This window comes from Leuresthes tenuis, unplaced genomic scaffold, assembly GCF_036924035.1.
Source record: "Leuresthes tenuis unplaced genomic scaffold, fLeuTen1.0.hap1 SCAF_13, whole genome shotgun sequence".
In the NCBI taxonomy this organism is placed as follows: domain Eukaryota; kingdom Metazoa; phylum Chordata; class Actinopteri; order Atheriniformes; family Atherinopsidae; genus Leuresthes; species Leuresthes tenuis.
In genome coordinates, this window is record NW_027325367.1 from 12,698,110 (window position 1) to 12,715,129 (window position 17,020).

General features: G+C 41.7%; 1 protein-coding gene across 4 annotated transcripts in view; it reads left to right on the forward strand.

The window, feature by feature from the left end:
* LOC140266744 (disheveled-associated activator of morphogenesis 1-A-like) overlaps nt 1-17,020 on the forward strand; it is a 38,991-nt gene that overhangs the window by 19,032 nt on the left and 2,939 nt on the right. For 3 of the 4 annotated variants that reach the window (XM_072361840.1, XM_072361838.1, XM_072361839.1), the window contains 23 exons: nt 2,965-3,254; nt 5,128-5,217; nt 8,815-8,886; nt 9,113-9,207; nt 9,459-9,792; nt 9,877-9,987; nt 10,098-10,201; nt 10,780-10,846; nt 10,944-11,061; nt 11,941-12,079; nt 12,303-12,361; nt 12,464-12,651; nt 12,982-13,293; nt 13,385-13,492; nt 14,102-14,131; nt 14,395-14,492; nt 14,585-14,669; nt 14,831-14,937; nt 15,658-15,746; nt 15,944-16,112; nt 16,250-16,357; nt 16,620-16,680; nt 16,779-16,910. In XM_072361840.1, the coding sequence (XP_072217941.1) occupies nt 3,066-3,254; nt 5,128-5,217; nt 8,815-8,886; nt 9,113-9,207; nt 9,459-9,792; nt 9,877-9,987; nt 10,098-10,201; nt 10,780-10,846; nt 10,944-11,061; nt 11,941-12,079; nt 12,303-12,361; nt 12,464-12,651; nt 12,982-13,293; nt 13,385-13,492; nt 14,102-14,131; nt 14,395-14,492; nt 14,585-14,669; nt 14,831-14,937; nt 15,658-15,746; nt 15,944-16,112; nt 16,250-16,357; nt 16,620-16,680; nt 16,779-16,910 (2,865 nt within the window). In that variant the 5' untranslated portion in view covers nt 2,965-3,065. The remainder of the gene's footprint in view (nt 1-2,964; nt 3,255-5,127; nt 5,218-8,814; nt 8,887-9,112; nt 9,208-9,458; nt 9,793-9,876; nt 9,988-10,097; nt 10,202-10,779; nt 10,847-10,943; nt 11,062-11,940; nt 12,080-12,302; nt 12,362-12,463; nt 12,652-12,981; nt 13,294-13,384; nt 13,493-14,101; nt 14,132-14,394; nt 14,493-14,584; nt 14,670-14,830; nt 14,938-15,657; nt 15,747-15,943; nt 16,113-16,249; nt 16,358-16,619; nt 16,681-16,778; nt 16,911-17,020) is intronic. The other variant, XM_072361841.1, reaches the window with a different exon arrangement.

Here is a 17,020-nt window from a genome sequence, read left to right on the forward strand (position 1 = left end):
CTGCAGTCCGCCGTCCCAAACTCTAAAATGTCTCAGCCATGAGCAAAACAAACTGCTGGAAGCTTTGAGAGCAAACGCATAACTCTGCTGCACTTGCGACCAAGTCGATTACTTTTACTGTTGATATCAATGTTTCCCATCACAACAGGTGGTCTCAAAATTTGGATTTAGATATAGCAGTTCATTCCAAGTAGAGCTGTTCTCACTTACACTTGTTCTTCTGTTTCTGTTGTCAGAAAGTAGGTATGAAAAAGTCACTGAAACATGCCCCATGTGCTCCGCAACACCTCCATTCTTATAAGCTGCTATTTCTCCTATATTTTTCCCTGTAAAATAATCACTCGGAGCGAAAGCGACAGAACTTTCCACGTTTTCATGTTAAGTCAAAAAGAAATTACTAACATTTTTACACTATTGGGATTTCTACAGGAGTTCGTCTTTGTGATCCAGTTCTGCTTCAGATGTGTACAGTCGCACTGCTGGGTTTGGTGAGTTTAAGTAAGGTGTAGTTTAGTTAGAATAGGGCTTATGTAGCCAACCGACGTGGCTCATTTTTATTTGACCAGTTGACCAAACAAAGTAAAGCTAGAAGGAGGCATTTTAGATGGATTTGCTGCAGCAACATACAATAAGAGAAATTTAAATTTTCAGCTTTAAAGCATGTACACTTCTGCTTGTTGAAAAAAAAAAGATAAGATACAACTGTGAACCTGTATGATTTTGTATTGACTGAAAAAAAGTTGCTGGCAATGCAAAAATATGTTGGAGGTCATTGTAAAAATGTTGCTTCTGGATAGAGGAAACTTCCACCAGCCAAAACCAGGCGTCTGAGTTTATTTAAATGCCGTAGGCCGCAAAACGTACTCTTTATATTTGACTCTATTAAGATGAGGTTGCCACAGGAAATGTCCTCACTTTCTCCTTTGGTCGAAATAGCTGCAGTCTGTTGCCTCAGTTCACTGAAAATAGTGTCCCACAGTTTTTCGACTACAGTTAAGGACGTGACCTGACCGGACTAAATTTAGAAAATGCATCTCGCTGCTCATGATGCATGCTGTCTGGGTGCGGACGTTGATTTATAGGACATCACTGTAAAAGGTCAAGTGAATGTCATGCTCAGTGGGCCACCAGTCACCAAGAAAAAGTTTCTGCGGGTCAGCACAGTCTCTGTGGTTTATGACGGCCGGCTTCACGCTGCTGGTCGGAGAGAGAGACTGTAGGGCTGCGCTTTTGATGTGCTGACGACAGCATCCTGGTGGATATCTTGACATCACATCTTAAACTTGTCAGACAACAGAGAGATCTTGCACTTGATTTCCTGATTGAAGGAGAGCCAGCAGGCTGGAGAGCACACCCTGCAGCTTTGTGTTTGCACAGGTGTTTTTTTTAACCAAAAGTGTAATGTTTTAGATTTCTATCAAGTCATAGTTGTGTCTTTTATGTTAGTTTTTAGCTTTAACACCAACTTTAACAACTGTCAGCCTATTCATTTCAAAGTCCATCTGATTCTTTGACACAGTGCTGGAGCTAGAGGAGAAGAAATGGTGGATTCTGATGGTAAAACAAGTGTATGTATCATAATTCAATGCCAAATGCTAGATAACAAGACATTACAAGCCACAAATGTATGCTTCATAGTAGGCCTTCTTTTTAATTTGTTTCTGTCCTCGCCTTTAGTTATTTGTTAGTAACATACCAAAATATACAGCAATAATTAGCATTTGTCATTCATGTCAAATATTATTAGGCTTGCTTCTTCATTTGGTAAAATTTGCGGGAATGTGCTCAACCCTCCTCAGCAATGCTGTTCATTTCATGACAGCTGAACTATGTATTTTTATCCATCATATACAGGCTGGGCAGATGGTGCCATAGTCCAGCAGGATTTCACACATTTCCTACATTACTGGAGAAATTGCAGCAGCCAGAGCGTGTATTCGTGTTGATAAAGAGAGGAGGAAAAGAAAGTGTTTTTTAGTTTGACCTGCTCTCTAAATGTTGTCAATCTCACCCTCATTTGAACTGGATGCAGGGTGGCCTGCACTATACACGAGCTCAGGTTTTACACATCGACCGGTGTCCAAAAACAACAAGAGATCTCACACACCTCTCAACACGGTCATTGTAAAACACACCCCTCTCATCATCATTACTCGTTAGATCTTCAGCAGAAAGCTGATGCTGAATAGGAAGAACGCGGAGATGAGAAGGCCTGAGTATACTAATCCAAGCAAATTATGGTCTCAGTTTCAAGCATCGTGCTCTCATGGGACGGCTCTATTGTATAAACAATAGAATTCAATCTTTCAGTCCCTGCTTTGTGGTGGAGTTCATTGGACTTTTCCTTTCAAGAAAACGGACCCTGCATCATTACCCTTTTCCAACAGCAGAGATTCAGGTTGCAGTTGTGCAAAACTCAGAGCCTTTATAGACTTTGTGTTGTTCAGTTGGAAAAAGTAGTATTTATGTGGGACTGCTGATGATCTCGTCTTTGACAGCAGAAAGTAATAGCCTTTGTATTTCGTGCTATTCAGATGGTATGTCTTAAGCCGGCTGTATTCTCAGCCTGAACTGCTTGTTGAATAGTTTGGTAGCTTTGGAAACCGCCTTGCTCCACACCATTCTGAAGTGGGATTAGCCGGCTTTGAGGCCATTTCTGTAATTTTCCAAAACCAACAATCTGAAATCTATACCCACTTAGCATAATTACCGGGCTGTTGAGTTTGAGCCTCTTTCACGTGGAACACTTTCTGTAGAAACCGTCTGAAAGTGTCCTGGTCAGACAGCACATCCTGTGAACTTGTTCTCACTGAAAGTAAACCTGTCGTTAGTATTTATAGACATTATATTCGATTACTCATTTGAGAAATCTCTTCTTCCTATAATCCGTTTTATTGAGTATCTGTGTATAAAGGACAAACCAAACTGGTCTTGACTTGACAATGTTTCTTTTTTTTTCTTCAGGACTCTTTGACGGAGGCCAAACTCTGAGGTGGAGGAGGCTGTAAAGAGGCCCTGAGGGAGCCTCCCCTCCCTACCTGACCAGTGATACACATCAGACGGCCATGGCTCCTCGGAAGCGTGGGGGAGGCAGCGGCCGCGGTGGTCTCTCCTTCATCTTCTGCTGTTTTAACAGCAGCGATCACCCGGAGATCACCTACAAGCTGCGGGAGGACTTTGCCCTGCAGGCCATGGAGCCAGCGCTGCCGATGCCGGGATATGATGAGCTGGATGGCATGTTCTCAGAGCTGGTGGTAAGATGATATTCTTCTTTTTCTTGTTTTTCTGTTCCATTTTTTTTTTCTTCAACATGGTTTCTCCATGCAGTACAGTGACTTAAAGGTTCAGTTTGTGTGTCAATAATGAACCACAAATCTGATGATGCGCTACATTTTATATTCCCCTTGGAGTCAGGAAATGTTGACTGCTCTGCAGCAGTGCTATAGACATCCAAGGATATTTAGATATTAATAAACTAAAGATTCTTCAATTGTGACTGTAGCTCATTGTTTACACTGTTAAATTTTAGGACATTGACAGATGAACTGTAAACTCGTCCCATCCCGTGAGTAACGGGGCCAGGCTGCTTTTCTTTCTGTCTTACTGTCACCTCTAATTTGTTTTACCCTCCTCTCTGTTCTGGCCCCATTCCCGCCCTCGTAGTTGCCACAGTAATCTGAGCATGACATTTTTGCACATCAATAGGCCTCATTCAGGAGCTCTTTATTTCTCGGCCCCCTCCATCTGCTAATTGCTTGTTTTTGTCTACCAGTCTTTACGAAGACATAATTGAGTAAGTTGAATGTGACTACAAGGAGGCTTTCTGTTGCTGTGTTTACAAAGAGAGAACAGCCACGTGTTTCTCTTTTCACCCAGAAGCCATCATGTGCGTACGTAATCGGAATGGGTTTGCTTGGGGGGGGGACTATCTGAAATAAACCGTGGACATCTGCTTTGTTACGGTCAGTTAAACCCAACCTTTGAACTTCGCGTTTTGACAGTGAGTCAAGCTAAAGCTTCTTTTCCCAGCCTATGTTCAGAGAGATAATCATTTTCACTCAGTCAGAAGACTAAAACCAACAAATCTGCTGCATCTGACTTAGAACTACTCCTTATGATCTAAAGAAGAAAATATAATTGAATTTAATACTCTCTTTTCACTACTTAGTACTTAGGCGGTGCATTTAATTGACAGAATCAATCGGTAGTCCACTTAACGATTGTTGGCGATGTGATCATTGCACATATTGACTCTTGAGATATTATTGATTCTTGAGATTGCTTTAGCAAAATGACAAAGGCACTCCATGGCGTCATAAAACACTTTGCAGTCGATCTATTGGGTAAACCATATCAACTCAATCTGCAGTAGTTGCCTAAAGAACAACTACAAAACAATCAGCCTGTGTTTAAACTTTTATTTTATTCTTCCTAGTGTATTGTGTCTCCATGCTCTAAATTGCTTTAAGAGCCTTCTCGTGACTTTCATCACGTACTTCACATGAAGCTAATTTAGGTGCAGTTATCTAAAGCACGTAAATATGTTAAATAAGCACAGAAGTTGTTGCTATATCTCAGTTTCCATTTTTTCTCTGGTATTTAGTTCAACACTTCCCGACTGCACCCTTTATGTGCCTCTGTGAAGGTTATACATTGTGACGCATGTTGTTTCCAGATGTTTGTTACCACATGTCGAGCGCACATAGACCACGCCTTAACTTTTCCCCCCATTACTCACACGTCTAGAGCCTGGAAGACATCTGATTTAATTTAGAATCTTACTGAAGTTATGATACCACCAGCCAGAGATTATCAGCACAAACTTATCTCAAACTGAAAACAGAGGTCTGTTAAGGCCTCTCTTGGCTCTTATTTTTTTGTTTTGGGAACAAACCAAATTGATTTATGTCGATGCGTCTAAATTTGCAGCAGCCTGTCGGTGTTCGGTGAATTATATTTTCAGAATGATGCTCGACCAAGCCCTGGATTTTATCACCTCCATGCGTTTAATGATGCGGTTAAGGATTGTGAAGTGATCGTTTTTTAGGCTTTTTTTTTTTTCTCTTTTGAAACATCTGCAGCAGCGTTTCTTAACATTAAGCTTTTTTTTTTCTTCTTACTTTACAGGATGAGCTTGACCTTACAGAGAAACACAGAGAAGCCATGTTTGCCCTGCCTGCAGAGAAAAAATGGCAAATCTACTGCAGCAAGAAGAAGGTAAAAGATCAAGTGCATCACTCCTTGTGTCGTCTTTCTCCGTGATATATTCATCGATTCCTGAAGGAGCAGGTTTCCTAAAGCACATCTTTTATCGTCACATCACCCTGCTTTATTTTTCTAAGTATATGTTGCTGCTGACGTGCTAGAAATACATTTTTAACTGTGAGGTCTGATATTTGCTTCTCAAAGCTAGAATTCCTTCTGTGCTCAAACTACAGATGAAAATGAATGAATGTATTTCTGTTATATTAAAGAAAACATTTTTTTTTCTTTTTAAATCATTGAATTTTATCTTTGTATATGATTGCACAGCATCCAGATCTTCTTTGGAAACTGCCTGCTAGAAACCAGTTAGCTTAGTGTTGACTTTAGCAATCACATTCACAAAATATCAACTCCTAGTAATGTAATGATAAAATAGCTATTGTCATACATATTTTTTTTTTTTAAAATACCATGATGTTTTAGACAAACTCCTCCCCCTCCAAAAACACACTTTTCCTGTACCACTAAGTACTTCTTTACTACTTTATTCCCCTTTCTTGGATTACAGTGACTTTCCTCACCACCGCATAATTTATGTTAACTGCCTGAGAAGGTTTTCCCTGAATAAGTCACTTAAGTGGTTGTTATACAAGGTGGACAGAAGAAATAGTGATATTTAGACTGAGAGAGTGAGTATAAGGCTAAATCTGGCATTTTCCATTAGATAATCCACTAACAGCTCAAAGACTCTCAGAAATTATAATGTACAGAAATAGTTGTTTTTCAAACTGAAGTGTTCAAAAGTTTGACTAAATCCAAACTTTGACTTCAGATTTTCTCCTACGCTATAAGGTGGTTTTTTCGCTGTTCTAATTTCCAAGCTAATTCAAAACAGAAAAGTCCTTAAAACCACAGTTTTTATAATCCTGTGGTTATTCCTTTTAGATATTACATCTGTCCTCTCAGAGCATTCGTGTAGCCATAACATACACTACTGCTCTGTGACGGTGTCATGTTTCATTATCCCCTTTTTTCCTGATAAAAGGCGCCTCAGCTGTTCCTCTTTTCTCTGTGGATGCACTCACCCGCAGCATACAGGAAGAAAAAGACGCCTGTTCTAGTTTAGCTCAACGCCAATCAAGCTTCCACTGAATTGTGCCCTCATATTTTTGCAGCAGTGTTCCAAGGTATGAATGTGCAGGATATCCTCTCCTGACTAATATACAGAAAGGACAGGCAGATTTACTAATCTTTTCCTACATCTGGTAACAAACTGGAGGTTTAGGAGTATTGGGAGTTAGACTGAAGGATGGATATTCAGTGGATCAGCGTGTATAAATCCTCAGAAACTAGAGCTAGAAAAAAAAAGGCATAGAGGTCAGTGCAGAGAGTCGTCATAGCATATGTTTAAAGTGTTGCACAGCTGGTGAAGTGTAAGCTTGAAAAAGTCCAAATTTTTCTGCAGGAAACTAATGGAAAACCAAGCAATAAAGCAAACAAAAAAAAGCCTCTCCCTTTAAAGAGTAGTGTGTATTTATGTCAGCAGATGATATCCTTGTAAGTTTCTGATACTGCAGAAAACGATAAGAAGCTTTCGAGGCCACATCACAACAGTCACAACAGCTGAAGACTCACTGTGCTCACATATAGATGCGCTTGTGGTACACTTTGGCTTTAGACCACACCCAATAGCCAGTCAAAACAAGACAAGTGCCTGAGAGCAGAAAGTTGAAATGAAACGCTGGTCTTCTCCCGATTCTTTTCTTTCCCAGTTAGTGGCCTGATTATAAATAGTCCCGCCGAACACAGGAGTGCTTTGAAAATAAATCTCCAAATGTTTTCTCTGCTTCTGTTGCTATCGTGCAGGATTGTTTCGCTGTGGATGTTATGGTGGGGGAGGATTTAGATGAATCTGAGCTGAGAGTGCAGCAACCTGCAGAAGGGGGGGAGGGAGGCAGGACAGATATGCATCAACATTGCTGACTCTGCATCAGCCTCTGGCTCCAGCCCAGACAGATACAAACTCACCATCTGAGCTCAGAGGGGAAGGGTGTGTGTGTGTGTGTGTGTGTGTGTGTGTAAAGGAAGTGCTCAGTTGTCCAAGGTAAACAGGAAGGTTTCGCTTCCACAGGTGCAGCTTTTGTATGAGAGCGGTGGGTCGGGGTAGCAGGGGTGATAAGGATTAAGGTGGGAGGGGTCACTTTAGGGGGAACATAAGTGATGAGAGTGCTCTTTTTCTCCAATTGTTTCTTGGCTTTAAAAAGCAGCCTGGATGTGGAGGAGATAAGTCTGTCGAACCTTCAGCTGTTTGCTTTGGCCAGACACCTAAATGATTAAATCATTCAGTAGAGAATCAGTCTTCTTCCTGCCTCTTGTCAAGCTTTCCTCGAGGCTACATCATCCGCCAAGGGGAAGGTTTACTGATCCGGTTGTTAGCAGAGATTTTGTTCTCTGGGTTTTCATTTCCATCAGAAAAAGCAAAACTTTTTGAGCTGTAACTTAACTTTTCAGGCAGACTGTCGCGCTACAAAGCTGAAACCGATTCCTGTTTCCTTGGGGATCTTTGATCTTTATTTTCCTAAAGTGGAAAAAATAAATTCCCCTGTACATGCACTCCCAGCTTTTCTCTCTCATCTTGACCCTAAATAAACCATAGAGCCTTTTGTAGACTGCTGATATCCAAGTAAAGAAAATCAACTCTAAAGAGAAAGTGGTCCCACCTCTGCGTCTGGCACTCTAATAGACTGGACTTTTTCCAGCAACCGCCTGGTCAAACTGGCGCTTGTCACAAGTAGAACAGCAGGATCAGGTCTTCCTATCACTACACGGTCCATTCAGACCAGCCAAGGCCCACAGCTTCTCTCAGAGCAGCCAAGACTCTGCAGTCTGCTTTAATAACTGACGCCCAATTAGTTTCTGACGGTCACAGTTCGCTTGTGCTTAATGGAGCGAGAGTTAAACTGAGAGCAGGGGAGGCCTTTTATGTACAAGCCAAGTTCAGGGGCAAGTTGCTTTCTCCTCTGTGTTTCTGAAGAGTTTCCTTCAGTTAGAAATGATTTGTTTATGTTCCTTTTAATGCAAACGTGCCCGTGTGGAGATTAATGTTGCCACAAGTCAGGCCACATCCTTAATCCTCAGTTTTAGCAATCATTTGCTAATCTCTAGATGTTTTCAAGCAGCTGTGCACTCGTTTTTTGGCACTTCCACCACCATCTGAAGCACAGAAGGATAAAATAGGTTGAATATCTGTGCCCTACTTTGAGTTCTTACTTTATTTGTGGCTATTTGTGTCTGCTCCCAATGTGTTTGCTGGTGCTTTTTTTTTCTTTCAAAGCCTATTGATCTGACAAAAAATTGAAAGCGGGAGGAAAGAGGAAACAGTTCTCCGTCTGGTTTGATGTATTCAGACGTGCCGTGGAAAAAAAGACGACAACATGTCCTTTCTCTGACTTTCTGACACCTTTTTCCTGTTACAGAGTCTCTTCACATCCAGTCTTTTCTGTAAAAAGTATTTTTCGTCTTTAATTCTCATGTTGGTTTTCTCATATGATCTTTAAAATGGCTACTTTCAGCACAGCCTCGTGCATTCTCTGTATTTCTGTTTTTCAGGAACAAGAGGAAAACAAAAGTGCAACTAGTTGGCCAGAATATTATATTGATCAGCTCAATTTGATGGCAGCTGTAAGTACTAACACAAACTCAATTTCTTCTTCTTGGGTTGAAAACGGCCTGAGAAGAAGTATCTGCTCTTCCTCAGGCTTTTTTTGTAACTTAGTGAGAATATACAATACTTTTTTTTTTACAAATTGTGCAATGGAGGAGGGCGCCGTGGGAATCATTTCTTTCATTCTGTGGATCATATTTTGTCCTGCCTATTGATGATTATGATTGATGTCTTGTTGAGCAGAGAAAGACACTCCTTGCTTTGGAAAAGGAGGATGAAGAAGAGAGGAACAAAACCATAGAGAGCTTGAAGACGGCTCTCAGGACCCAACCAATGAGGTGGGCAAATTCTTACAGCATGTCCCTGTCCATCACCATCTTGTCCTTTTATTTGTAATGTCAGCTATCATCACATCTCCTTTCATTTAACCTCCTCTCACCTTGTCTGTCACTCTGTCCAATTCCTCCCAATAGTATGGAAATGTGGCCTTTAATATATATATATACATCATGTGTTGTTGGTAAAGCTACTTTTCCCTGAAGCACTAAGATCAGGTTTCTTTAAAACCGGATGACTTCTCTCTTCACAGGTTTGTGACTCGTTTTATTGATCTGGACGGCCTGACGTGTATCCTGAACTTCCTCAAGAGTATGGACTACGACACCACAGAATCGCAGATCCACACATCTCTGATTGGTTGCATCAAAGCTCTGATGAACAACTCTCAGGGCCGTGCCCACGTCCTGTCTCACTCCGAGAGCATCAACATCATCGCTCAGAGCCTGGCCACAGAAAACATTAAGACTAAGGTGGCAGTGCTGGAAATAATGGGTGCTGTATGTCTGGTGCCCGGCGGGCACAAAAAAATCCTGGAGTCCATGCTGCACTACCAGCGTTTTGCCTGTGAAAGGACGCGCTTCCAGGTGGGTGGGCGCTAGTGAAGTGCAGAGATAGATCAAGCAGTCCCTAAAGATGTTAAATACCTTGAATGGTTTGTCATTCCACAGACACTTATAAATGATCTGGACCGGAGTACAGGGCGATACAGAGATGAAGTCAACCTGAAAACAGCCATCATGTCCTTTATTAATGCTGTGCTGAGTCAAGGAGCTGGAGAGGTAGAGAATCGCCACACTTCTTTTTTATCCTGGGCCATTTCAATTTCATCCAGCAGACTTTGGAACAGTTTTTGGATATTTTTACATCCTATTTGTTTTTACAAATATAGACCAGTCTGGAATTCCGTATCCACCTCCGATATGAGTTCCTGATGCTGGGGATACAACCTGTGATCGATAAGCTTCGTTCACATGAAAACGCCACATTAGACAGGTGAGATGCAACCTCTGTCCTAATCACACTGCTTCACATGCTTAGTGATGCCAGTGCAGTTATTGATCAGGGTTAGCACTGAAATATTTGCTGCATATAGTGAAGAAGGGTTCTCACCAGAAAGAGAAGCTGCACTTCCTAAGTATGTGCTGCAATCCGACCTGTTCTCTGTATTGACAGCTGGGCTGCAGCATAGTGCACGTGAGCCCCTGCCGTGTGGTCCAGAACAGGCAGACTTCCAGGTTGTCCTCCACAACCAAAAAAAAGTTCTTTGGGTGGTTAAATTGTAAATATCAGCATCCAACAAGCTGCTTAAAGAGGCTACAAGTTAGGCATTGGTTTAATTTTTGGTTCCGTTTGATTTACAAAGAGACGCTGCTGCTCTGGTGCTGTGTCCAGTATCCTCCTGAGTTAAAGTTAGAAAGAAAAGAGATGAATCCAACTCTTCTTTTTCATGTAAATGGGATTAGACATCTTTATTGTCTGCAGAGCGATTTCTAAATGAAATTACAAGTATGTTAATGTTTCACATGTGCAGATTGTCTCTATAATTCAGTTATTTCCTGTGACCCTTTCAGACATTTGGACTACTTTGAGATGCTACGGAATGAGGATGAGCTGGCTTTGTCAAAGCGGTTCGAGTCGGTAAGGAAGAGACGATCCCTCACTCCCTCACTCCTGCACCTGACTTAATTTTTTTCCACGTACTGATGAAGCTGTCGGTCTTCTCCTTCTTCCTCAGGCACATATAGACACCAAAAGTGCCACGCAGGTTTTTGATCTCATCCGGAAGAAGTTGAACCACACTGATACATACCCGCACTTTATGTCTGTGCTGCATCACTGTCTTCTAATGCCACGTGAGTGTTTCTTTCAAATAGAAAAAAAAGACGGGACAAGGTTTGTAGAATATAAAAGTTAGTGGGATAGATGTTTTCAACCTCGAACAGCAAAAAAATTTACATTTGTAACATGTGACTGAAATATTTCTAAATATAATGATGCTCCACAGTAGGCAGCAGTATTACTTCCACAAAATACATAGTATTTGCACCTTCCATTTTCTTGCCAACATGATAACAATGTTGATTTTGTCCAGATTAGTTCCAGGTCCAGAAACTGAATAAGCACATTCCCAGCCAAACTGAACACTGCACTCTTTCAGACTCAAATATTTACTTTTAACTGTTTTTTCTGTAAAAAGCACACAAACCTGATTTCCCACATCATGTGTTCTCAAGCGAAAGGGCATATTTTTCTCTACTACCCCTGTTCCCTAGCCAAGTGGCTTTTTATTAAACTCCCCTCAGTCCCTTTTTCTAAGGGATTGTAGGTGAGCATAAGTAACCCACAACCTCCAGAGATGTGGTTGTAAAGCCGTGTTAACAAGATGCAACTTAGAAGCAGGGAAGAAAATACTGTTACAGATTATCATGTGGTCCATTGGAAATTTTGAATACATTGTAAAGAAAGAAAAAAGTAAGATACATCTTATCAATTTAGTTTCTGAGGTCTTCACTAGATATAAATATACGGTGTCCCTGAATGATGGATGGAGTCTCACTATTCAGCAGCAAAAACATGTATCTTATTGTAAACTGCTTGTATAGTGTTTCTCTTGGCTTATATAATCACTGCGAAACCAACTTTGATAAGTAATCTTCAGATTTCTATGTAAAAGAATGGCTCAGGTCAGGCTATTCAGATGAAACGTGCGCTCTTTCTGTGTCTGCTTCCAGATAAGAGAAGTGGTAACACGGTGCAGTACTGGCTGCTGTTGGACCGTATCGTTCAGCAGATGGTCTTGCAGAACGATAAGGGTCATGACCCCGACGCTGCACCGCTGGAGAACTTTAACGTGAAGAACGTTGTCAAGATGTGAGTGCTTCGATTCCCCCCCGAACACGAAGACACATTAACGAGTACATGGAAGAAATTACATGACTGTGAGGGGGAGGAATGTACAACAGTGTTGTTTGGTCAAAAGTTGAAAGCCATTTACTTCACAGTGTTGGCTGAAAATAGCTTCCCTTTTAAGTTGAGAAAAACAACCAGTTGGTGTATAGGCTGTGATTAATTATGTGTGTCATTCTCTCTGCAGGCTGGTCAATGAAAACGAGGTCAAACAGTGGAAGGAGCAGGCAGAGAAAATGAGGAAAGGTATGTACGATTGTAATTTACTCGCCCAAGTTTGTTGAAGGGGGCTTTAATTATTAATAAACTCCTTATTATGAATGTGTTTCTTCTGATTTCCCATCACAGAGCACCACGAGCTGCAGCAAAGGTTTGAGAAGAAGGAGCGTGAATGTGATGCCAAGACGCAGGAGAAAGAAGACATGATGCAGACGCTCAACAAAATGAAAGAGAAGCTGGAAAAGGAGAGCAACGAGCACAAAAATGTCAAACAGCAAGTGGCTGAGCTCACTGCACGACTGCACGAACTCAGCACTGTATGTCGCCCTCCTTTGTCGTGTCCGTTTACAATTGTGATAGAAATTGGCAAACGTTGTTCTAGAGCAGTGATACAAGTTGATGAGCTGTGTAAAATCCCTCCCTCTAAAGGAGCTTTTTACATTTTTTAAAATAGGAATGAAATAGATCTGAACATAATTCATAGAAATCACAGAAAAGTTAAGTTATTAAAGGTTAAAGGTACAGTTTTTATTATAGTCACCAAATATAATGGAAATTCTCTTTTCTCTCAGCTCTCATCTGTTAGGAGTGTAAGATGAGAAACTTATATTTAAAACCTCTGTGGTGTTTCTAATGTGTCCCCGCAGAGGCAAGCAGCAGCTGTGGTTCCCGGTGGTCCTCCCCTCACTCCCGGCCCCCCTGGCGGCCCTCTGCCTCCTCCACCAGTGCCAGCATTTGCAGGCATGTGTCCACCTCCTCCACCACCTCCTGGTGGCATGATGCCTCCTCCTCCTCCCCCACCACCTCCGCCAGGTGGGCCTCCACCTCCTCCTGGACGCCCGCCTCTTGGAGGCATCCCTCCACCGCCAGGAGCCCCCCTGGGACCATCTCTGAAGAGGAAGAACATTCCTCAGCCATCCAATCCACTCAAGTCCTTTAACTGGTCCAAGCTGGCTGAGGTGAGAACAGTCCACACGCAAAAGGCGTAAATCTATTCCTGACTTTTAGTTCAAATTGGACATGTAAGATGACTAATTCTCTTCTGTACAGAATAAGCTGGAGGGCACTCTTTGGATGGACGTGGACGATGCCAAGGTTTTTAAAATCCTGGATCTGGAGGACATTGAAAAGACCTTCTCAGCCTATCAGAGACAGCAGGTACTGAGGAGGATAGAGTTCATCTGTCAGTCTCACCAGATGCTGGTGGTTTTTGGATTTAGACTTGGTTTGTGTTCAAATTTTCGTCTGTTCTGCTATTTCTGATACTCAAACGGAGTTTGGGAGAGCAGAAGAAGTCAGATATTAGGATAGATAATGTGGCTGTTATTTGCTGAACTTTGATGCTTGAATTACGCTGTGGAATTCAATTTTGTTTTTTAATCATTCTGCTATGTGTGATTGAAAATGCATGAGTTGGCCGCTCAAAACCAGCAATTTCTTTCTTCTAGATTTCGTTCTATATGATTGTGTTTATTCAGTTATTTTTGTAAGAAAACCATCTCGGCCTTGTTGGTTTAAACATCACAGTGACGCACCAAAGAGAAACTGATTTCTTATGTGCACAGCATGTGACGGGAAGCACGTATTGATCAACTGAAAACACACTTATGTCTCACTGCTGCTCACTTAACTACTGATTCATTGTCATTGAACGTCTGAATGAGCTTGGATTCATTTGCTGTCTGATTTTTATGGCTGCATTCACATAACTGCTTTACTTATTCTAATGAGTGCTTACATCTTCCCCGCTTCTTGCCTGCATTTTAGGACTTCTTAATGATCAATAACAGCAAACAGGTGAGTTCACTTACAGCACTGCACTTATATAGTTATTTGTAAGACTTTGTACGGGTGTTTAATTTGTACTTTCTCTTCCTTATCTTGTGTCAAACATTATACACAGTCTTTAAGACTTTATTTGGCATCAGCTGCCTTTATTCGTGTCCATTTTTTCTCATGTGTGGGATGACTTCTCTGTGACTACTTGAAACCCTTTGTACTCTTTTCAGCCCTTCTGTTTATGTGACTAAAACACGCTGCCTGTTGATTACTCTCAACAGAAAGAGGCAGAAGATGACACGATGGGCTCCAAGAAAGTCAAGGAGCTGTCAGTCATTGATGGGCGCCGGGCTCAAAACTGCAACATCCTCCTCTCGCGGTAAATTCAGTTATAACCCTCATGGAAAACTGACTCAGCAGAGCATGTGATGTTTTGTATTGATAAATTGAATGGACTTGTCTGTTCTGCAGACTGAAGCTTTCAAATGAGGAGATCAAGAGAGCCATTCTAACTATGGACGAGCATGAGGACCTACCAAAAGACATGCTGGAGCAGGTACGGCATGTAAACCCATCCTCACATGTGGTTTGATCGAGTGAACTGACTTGTGCTGTTCTCTATAAAGCAAAGTAATGGATGTCCTTTAACCGCATGGAAAAGTTTCAGCTGCCTGAGTGCTAAATATGTAACCAAAGAGTCTCTTTCTGCCCCATCAGCTGCTGAAATTTGTTCCAGAGAAGAGCGATGTGGATCTCCTGGAGGAGCACAAACATGAGCTCGATCGAATGGCCAAAGCCGACCGCTTCCTCTATGAGATGAGCAGGTAATGCACTCTTCTGTGCTGCCTTTTCAATTCTGCATATTAAACGGTCCCTAATCTCAGAGCTAAAAGCTTCAGGTCAGCGCAGCTTAGCTGTGCTGACAAACAATGGCCTTTGTTTCAGTCAGGGCTGATAAATGCAATGACACATGGGCTTCTACTTAGCAGGGAACAATAGCTGTTTGTGTGAATCTCTACTTTTAAATTCAGCCGGTGAATAAATGGAGGCAATAATGTAATAAGAGTACTTGTTGGACAGTTTTGTAAACAAAGTGTTGGGAGATAAAAGGAAGGGAGACATGTTACAACTGAGCCACTAAGATCTGATGCGAAAGTCGGCTAACTGGCAGCGCCACAGTGCAGTGGTTGCATAAATGTACAGTTTGCAGCACTTAAAGGATGAATTATGTACATGTTTTTTTAAAAATATTTTAGTTTTAATAATTTGCCTTAGTTTTTCATACAGCATAGACTGGAAGACAGATGTTCCTGTGGTATTCATAAGCCTCAGAGTCAGTGGTTTTATAGACTGCAGAAATCATAAACTCTGCCAAAAATAAGCCTTTTTTCACCACAACTAAACTTTTTTTAATGCCCTCAAGAATGATCACTTGCTCTGGTTTTCTAAAGCACATCGTCTGTGTTTGTGGCTTTTGTCTAAATTTGTGGATTTCCGCGTTCATAATTTATTATCTTTATCTGTTTTTTCCGTCTTCTGTTCAGAATAAACCACTACCAGCACAGACTGCAGTCTCTATACTTCAAAAAGAAGTTTGCAGAGAGGATAGCTGAGATCAAACCCAAAGTAGAAGGTGGGGAATCTTTTTATAAAGCATTTCTTATTTTTACAGGCCTGAAACCATATATTTTTAAAACCTGAAAAGTACATTTACTACACCACGACCTTGTCGATTGTAAGAAAGAAAAAAAAATACACAATTTGCCCACAATCTTCGCTTTTGATATGAATCAAGTCTATTGAGTCTGTTGGAAACTTTCTTTGTTTAAGCTCTGGCAAAGGCGTCCAAGGAGATTTTACACAGTAAGAACCTGAAGCAGCTGTTGGAGGTGGTGCTCGCTTTTGGCAACTACATGAACAAGGGTCAGAGGGGCAATGCTTACGGCTTCAAGGTGTCCTCACTCAACAAGATCGCAGATACCAAATCCAGTATTGACAAGTAAGAACGTCACGGAAGATTTCAAATGGGTGGTGAAGCTCCATTTGGTGTTTCATGGCTTAAACTTCATAATAACAGCAATGTTGCGCACATTTGACACTTTCTTAACTCACGATTGTACAACTTTGGGTTTGCAGAAACATCACCCTGCTGCACTACTTGATCACCATCCTGGAAAAGAAATATCCCAAAGTCCTGATGTTCCAGGAGGACCTGAAGAGTATCTCAGTGGCAGCCAAAGTCAAGTAGGTGAAGCTGAGAGCATGTGTTCCCATCAGAGATTAAAGAGAAAAGAAAGTGAGATCATTGCGTTAATCTTGTTTTATTTGAGAAGGGGCATCTCACCTTCTGCATGAACTGTTTGCAGCCTCACAAGTTCAAGAGGCTGTGAACTGACAGTTTTTTCATTTTATTTATTGAAGGGTCCAGTTGGGAATCTCTGCTGTATTGTTAAAGCTATTGCTTCCATTCTGTAGATGATGAACACCTTTTCCTCTTTCACTGTAGCATGACTGAGCTGGAAAAAGATATCTGCAACCTGCGCAGTGGCTTAAAAAGTGTCGAGAGCGTGAGTCATAATTGCGTATTTATTGGCCCATATTTATTTTATCCATGGAGTTCAACAGTGTTTGCAGATTTTTTTTTCCCCTGGATTTCGTCTTGTAGGAGCTGGAACACCAGAAGAAACGCCCGCAGGAACCGGGTGACAAGTTTGTGTCTGTGGTGAGCCAGTTCATCACTGTGGCCAGCTTCAGTTTCTCCGATGTGGAGGACTCTCTCACAGAGGCCAAAGAGCTGGTGAGTCGGTGAGACTGTGGGGTTTCAGCAGATGGAAGTGCACTGCTGTCGCTCCAAGATACGGGTGCTGAAAGCTTGCTTCCGGTTTCCCCTCCGAGCAGCTGTTTCTA